This window comes from Oreochromis aureus, linkage group 20, assembly GCF_013358895.1.
Source record: "Oreochromis aureus strain Israel breed Guangdong linkage group 20, ZZ_aureus, whole genome shotgun sequence".
In the NCBI taxonomy this organism is placed as follows: domain Eukaryota; kingdom Metazoa; phylum Chordata; class Actinopteri; order Cichliformes; family Cichlidae; genus Oreochromis; species Oreochromis aureus.
The window spans coordinates 27,389,223-27,410,086 of record NC_052961.1 but is presented as its reverse complement, the minus strand read 5'-3'; the positions used below and the strand labels follow the sequence as shown (position 1 = coordinate 27,410,086).

Sequence of the window (20,864 nt, the reverse complement as noted above, 5' to 3'; positions counted from 1 at the left end):
CAGGGTTGGACCCACTGCCTGCTCTTCAGAGATTACACCTAAAACCACTAATTCGAGTAGTCCTGTTCAAATGATCCCATCAGCAAAAACAGGGAAACAAATTTCCATGGGTTAGATTGAAATTCTCCACAGGCACAACCTAAGAATGTGCTTTCCTTTTCTGTGGGACAGAGTTTAGAAGAAGCCAAAATTTAGGACCAAAAGAACCAGCTCACATGGCATGGTAATGCATCTTATAATGATGCAGTGTGTAAGGTTTCAAGACAAATTCAGGAAATGTTACAATATAATACAATATTTAAATGAGAGGGAAACTCTCAAATTTAAAGCAATCGTGATTGTAGCTTTTGTGCTGGAAGTAAAAAGACTAAACAACCCTCCGCCGAACAGAAATGAGCTAACACGAACCGAATATCGGGCGGGACAAATGTCACGAAACAAAATGGCAATCACTCTGATTCTGTCAGCGTCCATCTGAATTCAAACGAGCAGCATTCCTCTTCATCGAGCGGGATCACAAACATGTGAACCATTAGATTTAGTACTGTACAGAGGGGATTATGCTGCACATGGCACAATGTGAGGGAAAAGAGTGAGTGGGCTTGATGTGACAAATAAAGGTGGAGGAAGACAGGCAGCGAGGGCTGAAGCAAGGAGAGATGCTGAATGATGTGGGCAGGCTAAGCACAATCCCTCGGAGCAGGAAGCAAGAATGTGCTCACCCTCTCCCAAAAGCCTGAGGAGGGGAGGCAAGAAGCAAACACCTGTATAAAGAATGAAAGCTATGAGTCATTTGTGAATCCAGATTTAACAGTGTGTGAGTGTGTGCGCGGATGAGACAGTGAGTGAAAGCAGTGCTTCTAATGAGGATTTGGAAATCCAATGATAGTCCCTGGCTGAAAGAATTGGCAATGCCATCTTAAATGACACACCGCCACTGCATAACACAAAAGCAAACCTACCAAAAATCAACAGATTGGGAGGCGAGATCCAACCATGACAGAGATGACACATACAGGGACACAGCTTGATGACATGCTGGAAACATACTTGTTTTCCAATCCCAGTCAGAATCATGTGAGTTTCTGCTGTGGATGGAGGACTCTGTTTGGGTCCTTGGGGCATCTTAAAGGAGAATTCAAATCTTATTTTGTAAAGCTCTAGCCACCTTTTGAGACCATACTTACCTACAGAACGGGTTTATGTCTTTGAGAGACATAAACCCCTGATAATCTTTTGAAAACCCAGATCATCGTTTAATAAAACTCACTGGTGTTTTGAAGATACATACAGAACCCCTAAACACTGTTTTAAAATGTATTTCAAGCATTTAGCTCACAAGCGGAAGTGAGACATATCTCTATTTCGACCCGTGTCCAAGGTGTCCAACTGACTACTCGTGTTCAGTCTGTCTACGTCACTTCCAGTGAAAGTTCAAAGGGCCTCCACGCACAGCCCTTCGTCCACCTGTCACTGGTCAAGCTCCAGATTTGTTTAGTAAGGGCTAAGCACTAATAAACATAAATTCCAACTGCTGAGATTGTCAGGACAAAGCCTTTTTGTGACACATGGCAAAATGAAAAAACAAAATATTTTCCTGATATGTCCTTGTTGGTAACACATCATGGCACAGTACAGTTCACACTACAAAATGCGATGTGGCCAAATATGTCTCACAACACCTCATTAAGTTTTTTGATTGATCTGATCATAAGTAGGGTTCCTACATATTAGATTTAAGACTTTTTAAGGTGCTTTTTTTTGCCACTTGGAATGAAACTTAGGGTTAGAGCCACAAATTGTTTTTGTACTTCAGTCAACTTGCAATCTACCAAACATGTCCTTGTAAAAAACAACTAATTGAGGCCACCCTGTTGGAACTGCTGCTTCCAATTGCACCAAACTCTTGCTACAAAAAACCAATACAACATGCCTTGAATACAGTTGGCAGTCAGGTTTTGGCCCTGCTGCAAAATCTTAAAAAATGCACATTCCATTAGCTATCTGCTACCTATCAGTGACATAATACAAGTCTACATTCAGTAAGAGGTGTATTTATTTGGTCTTTATCTGGGATCATATACCTTTTTCCTTGCCAAAAATAAGAAATAAACACATTTAGAACTGTTTCTAAAGAGGATATATATTATCTTGTTAATATAAAGTCTGTGTATCAGACTGTGACATAATTACCTGAGAGAAAATAAGGATAATAAACACACGATGTTAAACTGAAAAATGAAGCAACACAGCAAATCAGTTTAATGCCAGACCTACACTTAGTGATATTCTGTTCTCAGAATTTAATGTACTGAGTTTATGTTCTCATAATACACAGAACTGATGGTCAAATCTACAAATAAACAAGATTTACCACTATGAGAACAGTGAAAACAGTGTTGGCCACTCAGAGCACAGGGATCTACGTCTGGTGTCTTAGGTTATATAAGCAGATTCAGGACCATCATATAAGCAGTGGTGAATCGTGAATGCACTGAGGGATGAGAGGAGCTTGATATTAACAAAAAGAGGCAGAATAAATGCAGAGTTAGAGCTGGAGAAGTGAAAGAGCACAGAAACACAGAGGACTGCAGAGAGAGAGAAAAACCCAAAGAGAAAGAAGTATAATTAAGCACAGAGGTGATAGGCCAGGAAAAAGAGAAGTATGTGTGAGCGAGTGGGAGAAGACGCCACAGAAGCAGGAGAGAGAGAGAGACAGAGAAAGAGAGATGGAGTGATGAAGTGTGATACAGAGGGAGTAGGGAGGGGGTGAAGCTGTAGTTGTGTTAGTGCTCATGAAGGATGCACCATCTCAGCAGCAGCACAAGTAAAGCTGTACTCTAATCCTCGCATTAAAAACCTCTGCTGATTCGCTAAGCCAGATTACTGACATTTTCCCACTTTCCTCTGCTGTCACCCTACTGTACGATGACCACTGCATGCCCTTAACTTTTGTCATTTGCTACGAAAATGACCTCCTGTTATTTATTTATTTATTTATACATACACAAATGTCTTTTCAGTTATCAATACGCAAAGCTGTTGAACTGTGAAACGAGAAAAAAAAGGAGGGTGGGCAGAAGAATACTGACACCCACACAGAGTTTTTACTGCACGCCTCTCATATTTGCCCTGGGGGTCCCCTTGTCCGCTCTGCTGGCATTCAAACCACAGTTCAGTTCCTGCCTCTCCATCTAAATATAGAGCCTGTATTGTTCTTGAAAGAATTACCACATCCTTCAAAGTCATTAGAAACCATTATCACAAGCCTTCATGCCCCTGCGATTAGAGGGCAGGTGTGTTGTAGAAACTCTTTTATACCTGCTGGCTGCTGACAGGCTTCAGATTGTTGCCTTTTGTAACTCTGTAAGACTCCACCGCTTGCTTGCTTTGGAAAAGGGAATTGTGTCATAGAAGCGTTGCAGTAAACTAGTAATGATATCACAACAGATTTCTGTAGCCAGTAGACAATCACAACACAGGGAAACAAAATGCAAATCGTCAGTTGACAGCACTTTATGAGACCTTTTGGGGGTTATCATTTTACCTTCCTGTTTTTATACACAAAAAGTAAGCTAGCATAAATTTTTGTGTAAAATCTATGCAGTCAGTGATCATCACAGCTTCTTTAACCATCTGACTTCGATCATGGTTTCCGCCACAACAGTTCTTAACCCAGGCGGCTTACAATGGCAAATGAGGGTTGAGATGGTGGGCTGGTTTAGCGTTACACTTAATAATTGTAGTGCAAATTAATCCGCTATAGCACTGACTGTGAGGCACAGATGGAAGCTAAGTTGCCCAAGGTATGTGGATAGTAGTTGATCAAACAGAGTGAGAGACACAGGTAGTTTATTTCCCACTTTGCAGCCTATAACAGCAGGAGAGCACTGTTAACATTGTTCACTTCAAGAACCTGTGATCTAGCTTTCTATAATCCCTAATCAGTGGGCATAAGTGGAAGGATATCAGCTAAACAGGTAAAGCAGTATTAAATAATAAGATTTATCTGGTTCACTGTGCATATTTAGAAACTGTTTATAGTTTTGTTGAACTGTTTTTCTATGTGCAAAATAGCTAACACCAACAAGTAGGCTAATATGATATGTTAGCTAAGTTAACAGTTGTAGTGTTTGATTTAAAAAAATGCCTTGTGGGGGTCAGCTGAGGGTTCTAGCAGAAACCTTGCAGTGTTTCTAGATTACATCAAGTTGAGTAAAAGGTTAATAATGTTACAGACTGACCAAAGCTGTTAAAAGAATAGACCCAGTTTAAAATGAACATGAACCGTCCTGTCATAACAGTGTATAGATTTCTTCTTTCCTATAATCACCTGCTTTTTTTAAAACATCAAGTGTGCAGCGTACATAATCTACAGCAGTTTTTCCACAGAAAAACTGTTTACCCTTTTTAAGAAGCAGATTCCACAAACTGTAAGCTAAGATCAAAATATATTACAACTTTCCTTCGAGGTGAAACAGTTTGCACTTTCATAGAAGGCTAATAGAATGTTAACAAGGTTAGTCTAAAATAAGATTATCGCTGCTCCAGTGATTCCATTATCATTGCATCCTCTGCGTGTCCTTCCTTACCTCGGGATGAACTTCAGTTGGGCACTAAAGCTTGATTGAGCCTGGATGAAGCCGGTCTTTGGTAAGATCTCCATGTGCTTCCTCATGTCCTGACATACCTCAAAGGTCAGTTTCAAAGCTGTGCTGGCTCTGCCATGCAAAAAAATATACGTATAAATACATAATCCATGATATATGAAACTCAGGCAACAACATACAAGAATACTTTATTTTACTGACATAAAGGTAAAGATGGCAGTTCCACATTATCTGAAGTGCATCTCAGATGTTAAATACTCAGAACGGACAATTAACTGTCTGAGGGTCCACATAAGAAGCAGGGGCTGTTATGGAGGATCACATTAAAAAGCTTTAAAAGATGTAAAATCAATAATGAGCAGAAGTGAGTTGAGCTTATTGGTGCAGTCCTACCCAACACTCCCTGTGTCTCATTAACTTTCTCAAGTTAATCGTTAAATGAAGGGTAGCTTACTTATTGTATTGCCGTTAAATGTCCATATATTTTTAATTCTGCCCTAAAAACTTCTTCTGTTTGAGGTTAATTCATTTTTTAGTTAAAAGGTAGATTCTTTTTGTCTTCACACTGTCACCAAGTGGTTGCGCAAAGGGGAATTGTTGGGTTTCTCTCTAAAAAAATGGAGTGAGTGAATTGCACTGAGATATTCTGTATGATTTGGTGTCAGATGAATTAAAACTGAAGTTAAAGACTAGGCTGGGCTGATCATAAGAAGGAATCCAGATTGTATTGTATAGTCTGTTAAGGTAAAGTTTTCAGGTGATTTTATAACTTCTAGTTTTTGGATTCCTTAGACAAACATGCCTCCCAATGAGTCCCTTTTTTAGCTCTTTCAGGTGTAATAACCAAAAGTATGATTAAACCCTGTTTAAACCTGCTATCCTTCGAGGACTCAGCAGGTACAGAAAGAATTTGGTCTCAGTGACACCCACAGAAAATGCCCTTTATGGAGAAATCTACCCCAAATCAGTATAATTTAAATGACCTAATTTCCAGAAGCTTCAACAGATGGTTGTGCCCGTGGCTGCAAGCCTCAGTTATAGCTGAGGCTTGTGATATAAATGGCTCGTCACCTTGGGAATTTCTCCAACACATCCAATACAGCCCACACCTTCAAAAAACAATGACAGTACAGACGGGCTGAAAACAGTTTGCTGGAGGCGACACACGTATACATAATATTTTGTTGTGCTTGCTTTCATCTTCAAAAGACACAAAGGTGAGCCTTTAGCAAGCTGTGGCCAAATAGACTGAGGGACCCTTCATTATTTGATTCTCCTCTCAAAAGAACTGGCCCACTTTGAACAGGGAGGTCAGCCAGATGGTTGTTTCCCTGAGGCAAGGACTCACAGGGACACTTGGGGGATATTAAGTTGCTATCTTTATGCCAGCTAAATGACAACCTTCAAATTGCTGGCAGAGGCATAATCATGGATACATAACCATTTAGGGTAATTAGGCATTTTAATTAACATGGGCATTTAACTCAACCTGTCTTGATTTTACTGGCAGGCATTGACCAGCTCATTTTTGAAGCAATGCTTAGTGAATGTCCACAGAAGTATTATTACTGTGCAATGCAGTGATATTTTAGGCAAAAAAGAAGTAAAGGTTTGCATGTTATTTGGCTTCAAGTAAATCCTCAAAACAATTACAAAACAGCAACTTTAAGATGCACATGATCAATTTTAAATATGTATAACAGTTCGAAGAAGTGAAGGCAGGTCCATAACAAAACGGCATTCCCATTTTGCGTGAAAGTTGCCGCACAGACCTAACCTCCACACTATCAAACAACATCACAAGAGTGAAGACAAAGTGAAAATAGTGTTGAATATATGACTATAGACATGATATTTCCTCTGGGTTTGGTTTAGTTTATGCAGGTGGTCTCATGCATGTGCTGTGGGTTTAACAATAATGCATTCTTTATAACAAGTTAAATGAAAATCACTGGATCTACTTGCAGTTGGAAGACTTCTTGGGCTAGTTTTAGGCAGTTATTATGTAAATTAATCTATCTAGTAAATGGTAAATGGCCTGTATTTGTACAGCGCTTTACTAGTCCCTAAGGACCCCAAAGTGCTTTACAAGTTCAGTCATTCACACGCTGGTGATGGCAAGCTATATTGTAGCCACAGCCACCCTGGGGCGCACTGACAGAGGTGAGGCTGCTGGGCACTGGCGCCACCGGGCCCCCTGACCACCACCAGTAGGCAACGGGTGAAGTGTCTTGCCCAAGGACACAACGACAGAGACTGTCCGAGCCGGAGCTCGAACCTGCAACCTTCTGATTACAAGACGAACTGCCAACTCTTCAGCCACGATCGCTCTGATAGATAGATAGTAACTTTTTTCCACTTTCTTTCACTATATTTAACATCAATTTCTACTCCTCAGTGCCAAAAACTTTAATTAAATGCTAGGTTAGGCAAATGGAGAAAAGAGCTCATGGTCTTATCAAGAATAATGTAGCAAAGAGAAGCAACATAAAAACACAACTTTTTATTGCCTTAGTGATGCTCCGGCGGGCTATGAAACGTCTGTAAAAAACTCCCACTGTGACCCTTTGGGGGCTCCGTAAAAATAGTCCTAAAAAGTTAAACTTTCTTTTATTAGAGCCACATAATAATGCTACTCATTACAATCATCACAGTTTAGTGGGAATGATATCAGGTCATGTTGCAGAGAGGTTGCTCATGCTGAGTCTACATACAGTGCTGAATAACTAAGTGCCTGGACTCCGAGTGCCCACGGCTGCAGCAGTGGCTCTGCCTTTTCTTAAAAGGGACAGGTGGCTGTGCTTGCATACTCCACATGTACTCCAAAGCCCCATGGGAGACCAAGCTTTCATGGCAAGCGCTCTAGGCAACTGTCCCCATAATGCAGCACCGTCTCCTTTTATCCCACATAATATATATATAAAACTAACCTGCCTGAAGAACGGGGTTTTTTTTTATTAGTATTTACTGTATGTTGCTGTTTTCACAAAGTAAAGAAAAAGGCTAAACTTGATCACATTCCTCGGGTCAAACTAAACAGGTCTCAGGCTGAGACTAAGATAAGGCACAGTTGGTGCATTAGAAATACAGAAAAGGGAGAGAAATCAAGGACAGAAGGCTTTGTGAAATAAAGAAGCAGGGTGGTTGTGTTTTTGTGGCTGGGTTTGGGCAGGAATGCTCAACTCCCCATCTGGTGCCAGCAAAGGAGTATTTGAAAGTCCGGGCTGAGTGTTTGAAATATTAAAAAAGAAAACACCCTGCCAACTGTGTTCAGAGTATTCCAATCACTGGCTCACAAGCCAAAGTCAAACACTGCACATTTTAAAGCTTCCTAAAAAAATACTTTCAATTAGTAGGAGTGATATTCCAATCACTGGCTCACAGACAAGATGGACATATTCAATTATGCTTTGTGCTTTTCTCTTAAAAAATCTGTCACAAACTTGGGAGGACTTGTGGGATATCTACTAACTACTTAAAGAAAAAAAAAGTGACAAATTCCATGATGAAAGCAGCAGCTCTCCTATTGTTTCCCCCCCAAAAGCCTGCCAAGCTATTTTGTGTTCAAATTATTGTCTTGGAGGCAGAGTGACATATTGCACGGTTTGCTGGTGCAAGCATTAGCATTTATTTATTTTTTTCATTTTAAAAGCTGAACTTCACACTGACACTGTCATCGTCATGTTGTCACATGTGCTGGTGTGCCAGCGCACCAGATGGCAGTTGTCACAAATCCCCTACCCCCACACATGCACTCCCTCCCCCACATGATGTGACACAATGACTGGCTAGGTGATGGACCTCACTGCTGCAAATGTTACTGCCCCTGGTGTATTCCTAACCTCGTGTGCTCATCATAATGCATCACATCCATAATCAAAGGGGATTTACTTCTGTTCTGTGCTACAGTGTCGGTCAAAGAGGACTGTGGCGATGCCATGCTTTGTTTAGGAACATTTATCCGTTAATTCATCTCTATTATATTTCATCCACGCGTTGAATTGTTAAATGTCTCAAAGCGCTACTTGGCTGTAAGCGTAGTTAGGCGGAGAGTTTGATGTTGGACTGAAAAGTAAGCGGGCCCTGTCAATTTTAAGGGATTTCCTTGAGCCGTTTTGCTGTGAAAATGTCTGTTTTGGCAGAGACTGAGTATATGAGGGAGTTTTAGTAGTGCATTCAGCAGATAAGCCAGCATGCTACATCAGCAGTCCACGCCACTTTCCAAACTCTATTTCAAGGATGTTTCTGAGCATAGCAACAAATAAAATGGGAATATGACATGCACCACTCATTTCTAGGTTGAGGGTTTCGTATATCTTGTTAAAAACAAAAACTTTAAAATGCATTTCATTCCTTCAGTTAAAATAATATTCTAATAATATAGGCAACAGTTAAGAGACTTATATGGGCTGGGTGGATGAAAGGGTTATTTTGTAAAAATCATTACCCTGCTGCCCTCACTCTTGTATGTATTTTGTAAAACACTGAGGGGACAACCACTTTTTAGGATTTGGTGTTCATGAATTTACTGAAGTTATGCTGTTTTTGTAAACCCGGGCAGTGTACTTCTTTTTGCATGACTTGTTTCCTAGAAACACATGTCTACCGGCGGTGCATTAGGCAATTTTCACAGAAATATGCTGCATTACAGAGAAAAGCATTGGTTCACATCACACTGACCTGGCACAGCTCTTACAAAGACAGCTATGTGGTTATATGTTCTCATATGCTTTTAGTGCATCCTCTGACTTTCAAAAAGATAAATTCCACTTGCTTTTTTTTTATCAGTCTGGTCGTATATTTGAAAAATGTCTAAAGAAAGAGGGAAAGATCTGTGTTTTCTATATATTAAATGCCACCATAATGTTAAACAAGCCTTAAGCAGTATTTTTCCATCACATACTGGAACAGAGTATAATCTGTTTCCCTGCTATATTCAGTCATGGCTATCTATATAGTTCTTTCTACCAAATTAGACATTTTATTGTGATGAAGATGCTTTAACAGGCCATCTGTTGCATAATGTTGCATTGGTAAAATGTCTGCAAAAGTGGCTATTATAATAACACTCTTAACTGACATGCATATAAACATGGTACTAAGTTGTTTCATATTGCACTTTACCCGGAGACAGGTACCTTATATTGTCATATTACCATGGCATGTCTAAATCTGTCATATTATTGTTATACACTCTTCACACAGTGTTTAGGTTTTACTCTCATGCAATTAAAATGTCCTAAAGACTTAAACTAGTATTACACACACACACACACACGCACGCACGCACGCACGCACGCACGCACACACACACACACACACACACACACACACACACCAGCCTTTTATGACTGAGGGGTAAAAGCCATTGTTTATCCCACACTGAGGTCAGCTTCACAACTCTGTTACACTTAACTTTTCTTGAGACTGCTGTCATTGGTCATGCAGAATAGCATGCCTTGTTAGCAAAATCGCACATAATGCTGATGATTATTACAAAGATATGGATACAAGGGCGCTTTAGTTTTCTATAAACATTAAATCTCTCAGATACAAAATTATTTGAGATGTCCTATACTTAACTGAACATTATTTACCTTTTTAAAAAAATGCATTCAGTTATGAAACTACTCTATAACATTTCCTTGTTAATTCTTACAAACTCTAAAGAGAGTGGGGCAAGTTGTAGCTAACACTAAGTTATTTTCTTTTGCCGAGGTCAGGAAAAAAATGTAAAAACAAAATATTTGTTTTTTTTACCTTTTTTTTTTTTTTTTTAAACAAATACACGTAGAACTAAGATGTAATGTAAATCCAATGAATTCTGAATTGGCCAGTGTTTTAACTTCAGATGCTAATCACCTTGGAAACTAGTGATAACGAAAGGCTTTATACACTTTGTTCCAATACTTAGTGTAAAAGACCACTACATTGTGTAAGCATTGAACAATATGTAATAAACTGTCACTTGTGCATAAGAGGTTGATGTGTAGACCTTCTGAAACAAAGTAAAGAGCTCCTTCTAAATTTGAAACAGCTGGACATCAGCTTGACCACATTAGAAGGTTTACAACCATCTCAGGCTCTGGGACTTACCTGCTTTGGACCATGATGGTGTCCTGATAAAGGCGGTCAAACATGCAGATCTTTAGGTCAATGCTGGGCTGAAGTACCCATACAGGCATGCTGACTGCCACACCTCTCACATGGATGGGTATCTGTTTGAATGAGTCCTCAGTCACATGCACTAAACATATCATTTGATTTATTCACTCTAAGGCTTTGTAAACTAAAAATGTGTCTGCTCCCTGAGACATTCACAAGATTAAAAACAAGCTGTTTCTTACTGGTTTGCTGGTTTTATCAGAGAATTTGATGGAGAAGTCCAGTCTGGTCTCTCCTGGAATGGTTGGGGTGAAAATAATTTCCAGTTTGACACTTTCAAATGGCCCGATCTCTCCCCCGCGCACCTGAACATGGACAGACATACTGTTGATACTGAACTTCTCTTACATTAAATGTGTAGTTACACATCTTTACACTGACAAAAAAAAGGAGTTTTGCTAAACATTACTGTACATAGTTTTGCTGAGCACACAGTTTAGTTTTACCTGATGAAACAAAGGTATTCCTATACATGAAGGAGAAAGTGAAAGCTGTGGTGCAGTTATGTAACATTAAAAGGTATGCAGGCATATACTCGTGTACATACAGTGAAAGGCAAACTGTCAAGGTGGTGAGAGAATAATAAACGAAAAGGAGTAATAAACCATTGATGCAGCAAGTGCCTCAGTACTGTGGCATGATGATAGTTTGATGGATAATCTGCCATTTAAGACACCAGCCTTCAACCACACAATGTGAAAATATCAGTCAAAATGACAACAATCGAGCCGAGGGCATGCAGGCGCACGCAACACACACAGTCGCAGTAATAGCAGAGGGAGAGGTGATGCACCATTAGCCCCCCACCAGAGAGACGTAATGAACCCTGAAAAAGTCTAGAATTTCACATGGGCCACAAGGCACACACAGCATCATTGCTAAAAACAAAACAGAGAAGCAGAGTCTTTCAACGACACACAATAGTGACAGAATGTCGACTTTCCACTCAAAATTTTTCAGAATCTGGGCAGATTTCTGGCACCTCAGCTATAAAAACGCAGTCCCTTTATGATTTGACAAGAAGAAGGTTCATGCTCCTAAGAAGATGGACCATTTTTGACTGACTCACAGCCCAACCTCTAACCTCACCCTTGAGTCAATACTTTAATTTAATTCAGCCTGTCGCTATTAGAATAGACATGCTGTACTTTCTTCCTACAAGACCATCCTCAAGTCTGGTTTTATCTTCCTAAGAGTAGTCAAATATTCAATATGTTGTTTACTGAATCTCAAAAAACAACATATTGAAAAACTATTTCATAGAATAGCTGAGGGCTTTTTCTATGAAACCACAGAAACACCAAAGCTAGACTACATAACAGTACTACTACTAGCAACACTTGTATACCAGACTATAAATATTAATGTATAGCTGCAACTAGCCCAGGTAAAATGTGTTTCATCACAAAAGACCAGGCTTCTTGCAACCTCGTAACTAGCTTTTGGGGTATGACTATGCAAAACTCTGTATAGTTACCTTACTTAACAGAAGTCTATGCATTTTCCAGTCTATGTTATTTCTGGATATTTAATATATAAAAGGATACTTTAGAATATTGGGTCCTGATGATTTTTAAAGGTTAAAAGCTCTTTGATGTTCATACTGTCTAACATTACTACTGTGTTACATCAGATGTATAAACAAAAGCAACTAGGGCTACAACTTGGTTTTCGTTTTAATCTTACCATAAAACATTACTCATCAATCTAAAAACAGTAGCATTAACATAAGAAATGAGCAAGTTTTTGAAGTAGGACCGAATACTTACATCTCTTAGTTTTATGTCACTGGAGTCTGAGGGGGTCTGGTCTGTCTGATTGTCCAAATCAGATGAAAGACAAGCCTCAGGAACAGTTTTCGCACCCTCTGACACTGCCATACACACAGATAAAAGTCACAAATGCAAGCAGTTACTCTAAGTGGGCACCTTGTATGGACTAACACTAAAAAAATAATGGTGAACCTATAATTGGTTGATGAAAAGAGCAGAGTAATAAGTGATAGGTAAGAAGAAGTAATACTTGGCCTCATTGTAGCAGTATTTTTAGTGTATGCTGCAGGCAAATTTGAAATATCATTTAAATCCAGACAAATAGGCCCTCTGACAAATAACACAGTTTTTCCTCTTGGACATGTGTGGAACATTTTTATGCCAATCTGCAATCTGACCTTTATTTACTAATCTGTGACACAGAAAACATATTGGACAAAATGTACTACAGTCAGCTTCAGAAAGGAACATCAACAGCCTCAAAATTGGTCCAACATCCGGGAGCCTTTCTCGACAATAGAGATAAAATAAAGAAACAGAGTCGGAGCCACTTCAACACAGAATTTAGAAAGCCAGCAGAGCAGAGGCAAAAGACTGAGCAGCTTATCAAAGCATCAGCAGCAGGAAGTGCTGAGTGCAGTGATGTAGACTTCAGATCCGCGAGAACACGAAAGAGAAGATGCCTTGTTGCCACCAGCTGTAAGAGCAAGGTGAACCCTCCGTTTTGTGTGTGTGTGTTCTTTTATTTTCATTCTTACAAGGACCCAATGTCCTAACAGGAATAGCGAGACAGAGGGAAAAAAAACTCATCTACCACGGGGAGATGTTGTCAGTCCTCATTTTCCTTCCAGAGACTGTTTCAGGGTAACACCGTCTCTCTGTCTCCCACATATTATAATCACTACCCAAACTACTCACCAAGGTGGTGCTGTGTTTGCACAGCATGCTAATGACAGAATACAATATGCTGATTTGACCTGGTTCACCATCTTAGTTTAGCACGTTAGCATGCTAATACCTGGTGAAAACAGTACAAAATACAAATTAGCCTAACGCTGTGGCTAATAATCAGAATCTGAATACTTTATGTAAGGACATAATAATAAGAACATAAACAAATGCATTAGACAAAAAAATGAGCTGATTATAAGACTATGGGAAATTTTATCACCAAAAAGCTGGACTAGAGCACAAATTAACCAAATTAACTAATCATTACAGTCTCTCCAGTCAACGTTGGGGTACTTTTTACTCAAAGAATCAAAAACTGCTATTCTGGTATTTGTGCATGTCCTGTGTTTGTCATGAGGAAAACAAACTGACGATCATTTGGGAAAAGAAAGACAGAGTGCCCAGTTTTGAATTCATGCTATTATGTATTGTAGTTTAGATTTCAGTTTTTCTAGTTCAGGACACAAACTGTGATGGATAATCATGTCATGTGTGTGTCCATATTTTACCTGATTGTTCTTGCTGTTCTCCTGCAGAGAGCTCCTGACTCTGTAGCTTTGATTGGACATCTTCAGCATCAATGGATTCAGGGCTGTTTTGGTTGTTAGTTGCTGTGTTTTGACTGGATGCCTTTTTCAGACAAACAAACAAGCAAATATATTCATTTATTTTTACCCATAATATCTGGTATGGGAATCCTGAGACAGAAGCTTTGGAATTCTCTCATGTGAAAATAATGAATGCCAATTTTGTTCAGTGGTTTCATAATCTTTTGCTTGTTCAATCTACAGACAAAATAGCAGTATAATATACATGGAAAAAAAGCAGGAACAATTTACTTTTTTATTAGCTGTTTCTCCTTTAGGGTATCCAAGAAACATTAACTCTTACAGTCCACATAAATAGCTGACCTCGTATGTGTTGGCAGAGACCTGTGGTGGCATCTGGACGTAGCTCGTTTCTGGACTGAGACATGTGGAGCTGTCCAGGCTGAAATGCGTGGCCAGTGCACCCTTGTTGGTCAGTGTGATGGTCCGTGAAATAGTCTGGCCCACGACGTGCGAACCAAAGTCAATGAACTGGCTGTCAACCTCCAGCTAGAGAAAGAGTATAGTCACATCCTGTAATTAGCAATGTCAGTGAACAGCTGCCAGGCAAAGTACATAGTTTTACATACATTAATTCACAGAAAGCTGATTAAATAAGACAATGAGCAAAAATAAAAAGGCAGTCAGTGTTGTTTTCTGTGGTGTGACCGTGCAGTGTGATTCGTTTAGCTAAAAATTCATTTTCCTAAATAATTATTATTACTAATTTATAAGGGTAAAAAGCTACAGCAATACTGGACAAAAAATCCACATCACAAAATATCTACAAGACACAAGCTTATGAAATCAGAATTAGCAGTTATCTGTAATTACCTAAAACTTTGGCTATAGCAACTACTCACAATACATTTCTTTACAGTGCATCTGATGGGCACAAAGAAGGGACCCAGAGCTGATGCAAACTGGAGCTCTCCTTCCAAGTCCTCGTTGATCTGCAGAGATCAGATAATGATTTTGAGGTAAGCAAAAACAAAGGCTTCATGTTTGATCAAGCGCAGAAAATTTGATGCTAAAACAAAGAGTGGGGCAGTGGAGGAGTTGTATGAGTTGTTTGCTGCAAAGGATGTGGAACCAAATCTTAAATAAGATGACTCATCTTGAAGGAAGAACACAACATTTTGAGAAAGACACTTACAGAGAACACTTCTGCAGGAAAGATGAAAGGATAATTAACAACCTCACGCCATTACGTGTATGGCAAATCGGGATGAAGCTACTTTGGCAAGCAAAAAATATCCACCTGCTGTAAAAGGCTCATTATTTAGCATGTTGTGTTTAAGTTATTCCATGTGATAAAACAGGGAAGATACCACACAATTAATCTTCAGAGAAATACTTCATTTCATCCCTATACTTGAGTATTTGTACAGTAAGTATGATTTCAAAAGTTAAAAACAAACACATAATAAACTTTTGTCATTTTTTTTTGTCTGTTTTACACTGTTATAATCTCAAAAAGAGGTGATAACCACTGAAATAGTTTTTGATGAAAATAAAGATTAAAGAAAAAAATAAGTATAGATGTTTAAAGGCAGTGGTGATGCTACAAACCATTGGCTGGAAAATGGCCTGCATGTCAAATGACATCCCGGTGGATAACAAAGTAGGAGGCTGGAAGCTGAAACACAAATGCCAGAAAGTTGAAGATCATTTTCATTTCTTGATCACAGCTTAAAAAGTGAATCACATTACAACATGATATTGGATATTACTGTTTAATGCAAAGCACTGGTAGGGGTATAAAGAAGTGTATGATTAGCAACAAAATTTGAAGTATAACAGCATTTGCCTTGAAGGTAAAATCCCTATAATGATACAGAGAATACCCCAACAATCAAATGGCTCCCTTTGAGCAAGCACTTGGCAACAGTGAGAAAGAAAAACTCCCTTTTAACAGGAAGAAACCTCCAGCAGAACAAGGCTCAGGTAGGGGCAGCCATCTGTTGTGACTGGCTGAGTATGACAGCAATAATATAGTACAGCAAATTTGCTGTTTTCAACAAATGATTAGCAGCTCTAAATAAAATACTAAACTAAAATGAATAAGCTAATGTCAAAAGTAAACCTGATGCTCACTTGACAAGCCAAAGAAATCAAAGTGAAACAAAAATCTACTATTCTATATGAAACCATGTAATGTGGAATCCATGGTTAGACTAAATATAGCAGTTAATTCTTATTATATTGCAGGGGAAATCATACAAGTAAGTAAAAATTCTATTTCCAAATAAGAAAACAAACATGAGGACTGTGAGCTATTTCAAACCAACATGTGTATCTCACAGCAAATGTTCGCACAAACCCTAATGCTGCCCCGAGGAGCTTGATAACTTGCTGCCCTTTGAGAGACACGAGAACAGGCCCGATCAATATAAATATAGCAGGCAGGCGGCCAGGGAAGCAAGGCGAATTCTCAAAATTCAATAAATAAACAAAAAGTTAGAACCGTGCAACTATGAGCATAATTAGGAGTCAGCTACAGTTACAGAATATATACCAGATCCTAAACTAATTGTTGTTGGGCTTTAAAAATACTATGATCCTGTTGCTGTGATAGTAAACTTTAATCTATATTTAAAGACGTAGCTGGATTTTTGTTTGTAGATGAGAGCACCTTGGTGCCAAGTTAACGTCTTTGTCTGAAAAGAGAAGAGCCGAGTCTCTGAAGAGATTCATACAAGTTTTACTCCCTCTGCCTCAAATCCATTTTTTTAAAACTCTGTGAAGAAGCAGAATGAATATTACAGCTTTCTTTCTGTTGACACGAGGAATACAGACCCAAAACAATAAGAAAAGAATATGGAAATAAGCTTATGTTGAGCTTCTAGTTTTCATAGCAAATTTCATGTGCCGTTACTGTTTTCATATTTTGTTTTTTGCAAAATATGTTCATGTTGTTTTGGTTGTTGCATTGCTTCGTGAATAAGAAACATAAGGATTCGAGCCCTTCAGCTTCTATTTGATGAACTAAAAAGACAACATCTGTGTTTTTTCTTTGTAGGATAGGAGGATTTTGTTTTCAACTGTCTCACACACACACGTCAAAAATACTACACAAAAAATATACAGTTAAACGACAAACAACCTATAACCACAGTATAATAATATGCACTATCATCAACTCCAGTGAGCAAAGGGACACTCAGTTTAGCTTAAGGCAGTTGTTTGAAGTTGTTGGTCCAGTTGCCAGGTAAAAAACTTGGAGCAGCCTGGCTGAAGCTGCCATCCAGCTCACCACTGTGATCTGGAAATCTATGAAAGAACTCCACCTGAGTAAATCTGGTAGTAAATGTCACATTGCACATTCATCTTTTTTTTTTCCCTGGTCAGATTTCCTACTTTATTGGTGCTATTCTTCCTAGCTTCAAGACAGTTGGTATGAAGGGATATGAAGGAAAATAGAACAGTTCACTTGGGATTAAATTCTGAATGAGGCGGTCTTTGAAAAAGCCTGCTACAGCCCTATATAAATCGCTTCAAATGAGGCCATACTGTACAGTTTTTATCCTTTAATATCTACTGAAGAGGACTGAGGTGGTGAAGCTTTGTTATACAGTAGTACTGACTATACTCTCGGTTAAATTATACATTCTTGTCCTCATTGGCTTCTACTATAGTAAATCAATAAGGACTCTCTGTCCATAATTCAGTTCAGCATAGCTAAAACACCCTCATAGTCACACTCAACCACTTCTGAAAGCAATCTACTGAGAAGCATGAAAACTCTGTCTCATGTGTGTCAGTAGCACTTGAATAATCTTGCTCTCGTGCTAATTGTTCTGAAGTGAGATGTGGTTCTCTTTAAATCAGGTGGCTACAAAGTACAATAATGCACAAATCTTTTCACAGTTTTAGACAACATATAAAAGCAGCAACTTTTAAGGCTGACTATCCAAATCTTTAGGCAGGTTATACTTTTTTAATCTATCAGAAACCAAAGTGAAACTGCTTGAACAGACACTCAGGCAGATGGCTGAAATAAATATGGGCCTGTCACAGAATTTAAGTCTAACTGCAGCGCTGACTGATGCTCATATTTGGATGTTTTTAAATGGACAGACACAGACAGACTACCAAGAGGGCGATGAATAAAACAACAGACTCAGTAAAGTGCAGTGTGGTTTTCTCATGTCAGTCAGTGAAATGAACTTTGACAGTTTTCAGGCAGTTGAGAAGACGAAACTAACTTTGTCAACTTGATGGTTTCAATTGGATACAAGCATAATACATGAGGCTGTCAAAGGATCTTCTATTATACAGTGTGAAAAAATCTTTTAGAGAAATCAAACGGGTGATAGAGCCCTTTAGAAGAGCAGGTGAAACTCGAAGTTTGAGTTTAAATATAAGAAAGACTCTACGTTAGTGTTCGACTGACACTGACAGAATTCTATAAACTTTGTTCTTGCACACAAACATTTAAGTGTCCTTAAAAGATAAAACCTACTGACTTTTGTGACTTTCCACACCCCCTGTCACCATACATTTGACATTTATGGGTGATAGTGGGTGTAGGACTAGTTTTTGCTTCCGAGAAACTGTCTCCAGAACCATTGGATTTGCCATTAAGTCCACAGACATTTTTTGTCACAGCAGGATGTCTCTAATGAGTTGGCTCTCTGATTCAGTAACTTTTCCAGTGCCATCCCCAGGCCACAATTAAATACTATGACCAAAACAAACCTTAACTTCTGCAAATTAGACATTTCTGCTACTTGCTTGCTTACCATCAGCAGGTTAGTTTAGACTTTATTAGCATTTGCTCAAAGGTAAGTACTGCTGACTATGCACAGGTCTAACTCTAACCTCACAGTGTGCCTAAAATACACAGCCATGTCTACACAGAAGTCTGAGCAGCACATCTTAGAGCCACAGCTGCTCCTATACATGTATATACTGTGTGTGTAAAAGAGAGAAAACTAGGCTGAAGTATAAAAATATGCTTTCGGTAGCCTGCGTTGACAGCAGGACTGATTAATTACTTGTTAACAGGATTCTATGTTAGTCCTTCTGTGTTGTGTCTCTGGCTGCAGTCTGTTAGCGAGTGTTAATGTCAGTCAACTGTGGTATGTTGAGAGCTAATGTTAAGTGCAAATATAGTAACAAAAAAACAAATGAAACCAAACCAAAGCCACAAAGGACCATATTTTATAGAAACAAAATGCAAGAGAATAACACTGACTACACCAAAGAGAACATATAACATATATTAAGCAAAGCTCATTTATTAAGGGTTTTTCTCAGACAGCCAGGATTTTTTTCTTGGATCATCTTTTTTTTGTTTTTTAGAAAATCTGAATCAATTTTAAGCCTGGATGGACCAGGACTGCGCTGAATTTGATCTTACTGCGGTAGGATCCTATTTTTCCTGTGTAATAACTTTCACTCTCACTCTGAATGATAGCTCTGATTGTATGATGCTGCATGATAATAGGCACAAGAGAATTAAGGCTAATGTTTTATGGCATGGGAAAGCCCAATTTGGCTCATCTGGACTTGCTCACATTTTTGCTTTTCCTTTTTGTTCTTTCCACAGAAGATAGAAGACAAAGCTGCACATGTGCCTCCTAAACAGCATGATGGCAAACTGTGCTTCAGAAAAAGGAAGAGAACAAGAGTCTGATATCAAATGTCACAGAGCCCTTTGTGACCATTGAAAATTTCAGTTACCAATCAGTCATCTTCTGTGTTTTCAGGTCACCTTTTTGTAATGGCTCAGATCTCTTGTTAACTTCTCTTGGTACCAAAAACAAAAGCAAAAACAAACAAACAAACAAACAAAATACAGTTAAACAAAAGTATAGTTAAATCCATTACAATGCAGTGTAAATGAGACTTTAGGTTTTTATTAAAGACAGTTTGAAAGTCTAAATTGGGAAGAAAAGGTCAAGTGACATATAAAGCAGCCCCTTTTGAACGGCTTATTAATTAGCAGTGCAAGTGATAATGTTGTCTCTGTATTTATGGCAGTTTTTGGTTTAAATAGACCAAATTTCAGTTTAGGTTTGATATGGTTTATAGTGTTTTTATCAGACTGGGTTCATCAGGATTGAGGAAATCTCGACATTAAATGTAATTGCAGTTGGGCTTAAAGGGTCCTCTTTTACTTTGTCATCTCTGTGAATAGTTTTGTTAGTAACAAACTTCTAAACGACTGAACCAAATGAAACAAACCGTAGGTGTGATCACACCCTCAGTATCTGTCGAGTACCACCATTTCTACTACAGTCCACGGCTTTCTCTCACAACTGATCTCAGGAACATACACGCCACAGAGGGGTGTCTTCCTCTAAGCCAGTCATTTGCAGTAACATGCTAGGATGTGGCACTAACTGCAAAAACACAACTTCTATGCACTGGCTTTTCACCAAATGTGGCAAACCCAGGCTGTTGTGGTTTTTGCACCAGTAGTGAAAAGATACAGCAGAGCCCACTGTGGCACAAATGCACCTACGCTGGGCAGGGGGTGTCGGGGGAAAGGAAGCCAATTTTAGAAATTCAGGGGGCGTACAGGGAACCATGGGCTGGTGTGAAAAAGTCTAGTGTGTTCCTGGTTCATGGTTCTCTCTCTCTCTAGCTGTGCTAATGTTTTTAGCTGGGTGAGCCATGATGATTTTTCAGTTGTCACGACTGATCTCAATACTGTGTGGTTTCATGTGTGAATAATTACACACAACAGGCACTGAAAAATACAGGGAGGGTGTATAACAGGTGCATTCATTCGTCAGGATGTATGAGCGTGACTCAGTTTGTAAAACCGA

General features: G+C 39.0%; 1 protein-coding gene across 3 annotated transcripts in view; it reads right to left on the bottom strand.

Annotated features, from left to right (window-relative positions):
* cfap74 (cilia and flagella associated protein 74) overlaps positions 1–20,864 on the bottom strand; it is a 48,864-nt gene that overhangs the window by 16,164 nt on the left and 11,836 nt on the right. For all 3 annotated transcript variants that reach the window (XM_031745093.2, XM_031745095.2, XM_031745094.2), the window contains exons 15-22: positions 15,658–15,724; positions 14,949–15,038; positions 14,410–14,595; positions 14,008–14,128; positions 12,545–12,648; positions 10,958–11,080; positions 10,707–10,828; positions 4,593–4,721 (exon numbers count right to left, since the gene is read on the bottom strand). In XM_031745093.2, the coding sequence (XP_031600953.1) occupies positions 4,593–4,721; positions 10,707–10,828; positions 10,958–11,080; positions 12,545–12,648; positions 14,008–14,128; positions 14,410–14,595; positions 14,949–15,038; positions 15,658–15,724 (942 nt within the window). The remainder of the gene's footprint in view (positions 1–4,592; positions 4,722–10,706; positions 10,829–10,957; positions 11,081–12,544; positions 12,649–14,007; positions 14,129–14,409; positions 14,596–14,948; positions 15,039–15,657; positions 15,725–20,864) is intronic.